At 38.8% G+C, this 6,907-nt stretch overlaps 1 protein-coding gene across 2 annotated transcripts; it reads right to left on the reverse strand.

Moving 5' to 3' along the window:
• Nucleotides 1-534: 534 nt before the first annotated feature.
• Nucleotides 535-6,412, reverse strand: LOC309712359 (uncharacterized protein). Of its 2 annotated transcripts, XM_082543086.1 has the most exons (7): nt 5,673-6,412; nt 5,379-5,597; nt 3,168-3,286; nt 2,934-3,005; nt 2,771-2,825; nt 2,652-2,688; nt 535-2,556 (listed from the first exon to the last, which is right to left on the reverse strand). In XM_082543086.1, exons 1-7 carry the CDS (start codon nt 6,220-6,222, stop codon nt 2,535-2,537), a joined length of 1,074 nt encoding a protein of 357 aa, XP_082399212.1. In that variant the 5' UTR covers nt 6,223-6,412; the 3' UTR covers nt 535-2,534. The 2 variants fall into 2 exon arrangements, with proteins under 2 accessions (XP_082399212.1, XP_082399211.1); XM_082543085.1 differs by having other exon boundaries at nt 5,379-6,412.
• Between the last annotated feature and the right edge of the window lie 495 nt (nt 6,413-6,907).

Here is a 6,907-nt window from a genome sequence, read left to right on the forward strand (position 1 = left end):
TTGTCAATTCACTGACAAATGAACAAAGATTTTTTAAGTAGTTGGGAAGCACAGAAAGATCGCACCTGACCTTACTAATTTACATAAAAATACATTATATTATTTAATCATCTGATGTTTACTTCTGAGTACAGTATATCAATTTTTCCTGTTTACTTTGGTTCATTTGTCACAATAAGTACTGCCTCTTAGTCTGTGGCAGTATGTCGACAAAACAAGCACAGTTGTTTTGGTTTGATCTTAAAGACAACAAACCGCTAACAAAAAAGACATGGATCACAGAGTCCCTGTTTGATTGACACATTTGCATGTTTACTTGTTGGAAAATATTTTTAAAATGTTGGTATCAAGTTTGAACTTTGATTTGGACCATTTTTCCTTTTTGGTAATCTGTTTTTTACACCTTTATGTGTGTTATGTAAGACTAAGTGCCTGAATTACCTATTGAGAAATATAAGTCATGACATCTGACATTTGCACCGGTGCCTTACTGGCTTCCGGGTTTTATTGTTTACAAAATCTTTAACTCACAACTTCCGTTTCTGAACCCAATTTATTGTGAACCATTTAGAGACTGTAACAGTTAAATCGCAGAAGCTAAAGGATACAGATGATGCAAAAAGCAACCATGCTAAACACATTTTTATTAAAAGAACTAAATGTTTTATTGGATAATGGCAAAACAGTTCTTTTTACAGTGTTTTGCATTAAATTGTACTCTAACAGGAAGCAAGCACAAGAACTCAAAAAGGACACAACATGAGAAATTGCAATTTGTCATAATGTTCATGGTCCTTTTTTCCTCTAGTGCAGTCACACATATTCCTATCAAGTATATAAAGCATGATATATGGAATTATGTTGCAAAGAAAAAAATACAACTCTAAATATGCCTTTATTTTAGATTCCTGAAAGCAGCCACCCTTTTCTTTGTTGATAGCGCTGCAAACCGTTGGCATTCTCTTAATGAGCTTCATGATGAAGTCACCTGAAATGGTTTGACTTCACAGCTGTGCCTTGTCAGGCTTCATTTGGGGAAATTCTTGCCTTCTTGATGAGATTGGGACCATCAGTTGTGTTGCGCAGGAGTCAGGTTGGTACAAAGCTGACAGCTCTATTGGACAACTGTTAGAATTCAAATTATGGCAGGAAACAATCAGCTAAGTAAAGACAAACAACAGTCCATCATTACTTTAACAACTGAAGGTCAGTCAGTCAAGAAAACTTTGAATGTATCCCCAAGTGTAATTGTAAAATCAATCAAGTGCTACGACGAAATTGGCTCACATGAGAAACGGCCCGTGAAAGGAAGACCAAGAGTCCTCTATGCTGCTGAGTATACATTCATTCGAGTCACCAGCCTCAGAAATTGCAAGTTAACAGCACCTCAGGTTAGAGCCAAGATAAATACCACACAGAGTTCCAGTAGCAGACAAATCTCTACATCTACTGTTCAGAGCAGACTGCGCAAATCAAACAGCTGCTGAGAAATCACTTCTAAGGAAAAGCAACAAGCAGGGGAGATTTGTTTGGGCCAAGAAACACAAGGAATGGACATTTGACCATTGGAAATCTGTGCTTTGGTCTGATGAGTCCAAATTTGAGCTCTTTGGTCCCACTCCCATAGAGTGAAGGCAAAAGGGCCAACAAGTGCTCAGCATCTCTGGGAACTCCTTCAAGACTGTTGGAACACCATTTCAGGTGACGACCTCATGAAGCTCATCGAGAGAATGCCAGGAATATGCAAAGCAGTGATCAAAGCAAATCATGGCTGTTTTGAAGAACCTAAAACATAAAACATGTTTTGAGTTATTTCACATTTCTTGGTTTACTTCATGATTCCATGTGTTCCTTTATAGTTTTGATGCCTTCAGTGACAATCTACAATATAAATAGTCATGAATATAAAGAAAAAACATTAAATGAGAAGGTGTGTCCAAATGTTTGACTGGTAATGTACATATTATATATCTTTTTTGTCTGCATGATTCATGACAAGCTCCTATATGTCTGTGTGCATGCCTGCATGTGTGTCTGTGTGTGCGTTCCATTAACACCATGCACAAACTGTGTCTCTAGATCCAGCTGGATTTCTGAAACCAGAACAGTTATTTTTGTTTTTCAATTTGGTATGTAAATGTGAAGCTAAATGTCAAATTGTGCCCTTTCTCACAATAAAAAAGAATAATTCCCTAAATTCCTAAACCTACAGTTAGAAAAACTCCAAAACCTTACAATCACATAATGTCTTTGGCATAAGTAAAAAGATGACTTTATCAAATTTTGGGACTTTGGTAGAAATAATAAAAAGACAAAAAAAAGTGGGGGGAAAGAGTGAAAGAAGAAATCATGTGTGGAAAAATTGTGCACACTGACTTTTTTCTGTTCTTCTTACAACAAAGAATTAAGTATCATTTAAATCATAAATATGTCTTTGCTTTTGTTTGCAAAATTCATAAAAAGCTTGTGTGGGATGTGGTGAAGTCTGGTGAGCAGTTCCACATTAAAGCAAACGGACATAATTCCCAGGGAGCTCAGAGCAGAGAGGCAACAGTCCTGCAGAAACAAAAGGAAAACTATGTGTAAAGGCAGCAGTACAACAATAATGAATCTAAAAATATCTCTGTGTTTTTAAATGTGAATAGTCTTACTGAAAGAGGGATCCAGTCAGCTCATCAACAAAACCACCTACAAAATTTAAGTCAAACCAAAGTTAATGAAATCTGTGAACACACAACAGTACACCCACAGAATCACAACTAGCACTTACCCGGTGTGCAAACTGTGTCACAAAGAATGGGACAAATGTAGCAGGTTGAACAACCCTGGAAAACAAAACAAACAAAACCGATTAACGCAAAGAGGCACAGGGCAAAATGAAGTGCTGTGTATTATTACAGCAGTTATAATCCTTTTTAAGTCAAGATGCTTACTTGGCAGTGCTCGCAGTGATCAGACTCATCTCCTTCCTCACACGGGCACTTGGCACAGTTATTAGAGCAATGCTACAAGATGGGAAGAAACCACAACGTAGAGTGATTAGTCGTGCATATGGTATATAGTCAGGGCAAATCGACAACACAGGACTTATAATGATGTGTGATTACTGGGTAGATTCACAAAAAAGTCTGTTAATTCCATTACATGTTTTTGTTTGTTTTTTTTACCTCACAAATGGAGCAAACACTACACAACGATCCAGAGTGGAACTGTGGAGTGTCAGCAGCTCCCTCCTCTTCATCTGAGTCACCTTGGTTGTCCTTTGTGTCTTTACCTTCAGACTCATCTGTAAATGGTTCACAGAATCAGGAACTGTATTCTAATCATTTCAATTCAGTTTTATTTATACGTCCAAATCACAACAACAGTTGCCCAATGGTGCTTTATATTGTAAGGACCAGGGAAAACCCCAATAATCAGATGACCCTCTGTGAGCAAGTGCTTTGGTGACAGTGGACTGGAAAAAACTAACAGGAAGAAAATTGAGAGGTAGCTATAGTGATCGGTTGGGAGTGAGCGGAGGAAGACAGGACAAGACACGCTGTGGAATAGAGCCAACTGTATCTTGTAGAACATTAAATTGTCTAAATAAATATATGATTATAACCCTATATGTCTTGAAAATATTTTGCAGGAAATTCTTGCAAATTCATCCAAAATAAAATACAATTATATAAGTTTTACATAAGTATTCACAACCTTTGTTCAATACTAACACCTTTTGCAACAATTACTACAATAACTGCCAGTTCCTGCTACCAAAACCATCCCCACTGTCTGACACTACCACCGCCATGCTTCACTGTGATGGTATTGGCCAGGTGATGAGCAATGCCTAGTTTCCTCCAGACATTCCTCCAGACATGCTGTTTTCATCAGACCAGAAAATGTTGTTTCTCCTGGCCTGCAGGGGCCTTTGAACAAGTGAAAGACTGTGAATGCGTTCCTGATTCACTGTATCAAAACCTAAGTATTCACATGGGTTTCCAAATTGTTGTGTTGGTGCTAATGATTTCAATTCATTTGGGAGTAATTTACCACTTCATTCATCACTTTTTCAGCCTTTTTGTAGTTAACCGCTGAGAGTACAGTGACTTTGGGCCTTTTGAGCCTCTGTACTAACACACAATCCAAAAAGACCTTTTCTAGTGAGTACTGATTACTGCCATTTATTTACAAGTTACGTGTCTAATGTTTAATTCTACTTGATGCAATATTATGGCACAGATGGTCTCTTTTTTTGTATTATATTTTTGTCATAACATCATGTTGTTAGATTTGTATTGTTGATTGTCATTTATGCTTAGAAATATCTACTCATATATGCTTAGAGTGTTATAGTCAATGTCATGTTGGTAGAGCTTTGATCCTTAATAGTCTGCAAAGGCTTGGTGTGCATTCCAGAGTGTTCAGGCATTCACACCCACATCCTGGGAGCATGGGAGAGGGCATACCTTCCCTTATTGTTTTATGGTAGGATAAACGTAGCTATGTCAGTTTTAGTCTAAGTACCTTTTGTTTAGATGAACTGCCAGACATCCAGACCGGCAGGTCTGGAAGTCATTTATGGGGTCACACACTGACTCCACACACACACACATACACAACGCACAGGCAAGGTACTCTTTGTGTGTATGTATACGTCATATGTTAATGAACCTATGTATATTCATGTAACCTCAATAAAAGAGCAATGTTACGGGGGAGCGGACGAGACCGACTGGGGTCAAGCAAAGGAACGGCGCTTGTCGTGGTTTTCTCCCTCATATATGAGTAACACGAAGAACTTTGCCTACTTGGTGTTTAATGCTTTTTGCTGTGTAGTTGAATTGTCCTTAACATTCCAGCAAATAGGTTTATGCTACAAACCTATCACATGTGACATGTTTGTTTTTACAAAATAGTCTAAGTAGATTTATTGTAAACAAAGCTAAAATTCCTACAGGTGCTGTTTTTCCATAATATCATTTGTTGTCATTTTTTTCAAGCATGAAGCAATGACTGAAATTTTAAAAAAAAAATCCCTTTATAACACCCTCTTTTGGACAAATCTCAAAGTATTCAATGTTTGGTGCTTGTTTGAAGTCTCAAAAGCTACACTGGCCACTAGAAAATAGATGGTTTAGATACTGTTGCCTTCCTGCTGTTGCACAGATAATCCAGTCCATTTTAGGACTGATATGTATGACAGTGTTCCTAAAGTAACCCTAGTAAGCTGAACAATGTCAGAGAGCTACTGTAGAGTACAGAGTCACTCACGGGGTTCCAAAAAATCTCATTATTTGTTGTAACTTTAAATACTGCACCATTTAGTATCTTGCTAACCCATTAATATGTTTCAAAATGTGTGCATGTTTTTTTGTTAAAGTGTGATTCACCATCTTCATCTTCAGAGTCATCCTCATCTACATCCTCTCCTTGAGTTTCTTCACCATCACCCTCTTGCCTTGCTTCCTTCTCATCGTCTTCCTCATTATTAGCTGGGACTTCCTCCTCCTCATCTGCATCTGCCTCCACCTCTTCCTCTTCATCCTCCTCTGCTGCATATTCTTCTTCAGATTCTACCTCTTCTGCATCATCCTCATCTGAAGCCTCACCTTCTTCATCCTCCTCTGCTTCATATTCTTCTTCATATTCTTTCTTTTCTGCATCATCCTCATCTGAAGCCTCACCTTCTTCATCCTCCTCTGCTTCATATTTTTCCTTTTCTGCATCATCCTCATCTGAAGCCTCACCTTCTTCATCCTCCTCTGCTTCATATTCTTCTTCATATTCTTTCTTTTCTGCATCATCCTCATCTGAAGCCTCACCTTCTTCATCCTCCTCTGCTTCATATTCTTCCTTTTCTGCATCATCCTCATCTGAAGCCTCACCTTCTTCTTCCTTCTCAACATCCCCGTTCTCCTGAGAATTATCTTCTTCCTCATTATCAGCATTGTCATCTTCCTCCTCTGCTGTCTCCTTCTCATCCTCCTGTTCTTCTTCCACCTTTTCATCAGTCTCTACCTCATCATCATCATCATCTGAGTCTTCATCTTTTTCTTCATTCCCCTCACCAACCTCAGCCGTTTCACTTTCTTCAGCCTCCTTAGCATTTCTATCATGGAGGCTTTCCTCCAGTTCGTTCAAGTCTTGGGCACTTACAATAACAGAGAAAGGGACCTGGGATGAGCACAGCAGCATAAGCAGGAGACCTACCACCCAAAATTTTACAGGTGCCATCTTGGGAGAAATGCAGCTTTGGAATTTGAAGACTGTCTTATTCTTGTTACTCTATTCTTCCACCAAAAACCAAAACAGTTGATGGAAGACAAAAAGCTGCTAAGGCGCAGCAGATTTAGGCAGTGTTCAGGTCTTTTTCCCAGACTCCCGAGAGACGGTTTGAAAAGAAGTGTGCTCACAGAGAGCAGAGTGCCAGGCTTGTGCTGGGAACACAGAGGACACAGTGGAAACACGACTGTGTGTGGCTGGGTATACTTGAGTGACAGAGGCACATGGCGAGGAAGAATGCTCCTGATGCCCTTAACACAGAGCATTAGAGAGGTGAGTATGCATTTGGTGGATGGGGGAGGGGGCTACTGAACTGCAGGAGGGGGGCAAAAATAAGATTTTTTTTTTCTTATTAGAAATTACAACAATTAAATAATTTGAAGATGAAGTTTTGGTTCTATACACAGCTTTTGTAGTCATAGCTCCCAAACTATTCAGGAAAGAAGCAGAACTTTGATAAATGTACTATGTGTGGGTTTTTTAGATTAATGGTTCGCACATTTTTGGAGTATTCTTCTCAGTATCTGCTATTTACTTTAGTGTACACAGCAAAATTAATTTCTTCTTGCCACTGCTGAAGCAAATGAGAATACGTAAGGATCATGCAGACGTGCATGTACATGCAAGGAAATGGAGA

This window comes from Aulonocara stuartgranti (assembly GCF_965226115.1).
Source record: "Aulonocara stuartgranti genome assembly, chromosome: 8".
Classification (NCBI taxonomy): Eukaryota; Metazoa; Chordata; class Actinopteri; order Cichliformes; family Cichlidae; genus Aulonocara; species Aulonocara stuartgranti.

Coding starts and splice junctions, on each gene's coding strand:
- LOC309712359 (XM_082543085.1), bottom strand. CDS start 6,222: ATGGCACCTGTAAAATTTTGGGTGGTAGGTCTCCTGCTTATGCTGCTG. Junction 3,287..5,378: donor TGACTCTGAAGATGAAGATG/GTGAATCACACT, acceptor AACCATTTACAG/ATGAGTCTGAAGGTAAAGAC. Junction 2,557..2,651: donor CTGACTGGATCCCTCTTTCA/GTAAGACTATTC, acceptor TTGTTTCTGCAG/GACTGTTGCCTCTCTGCTCT.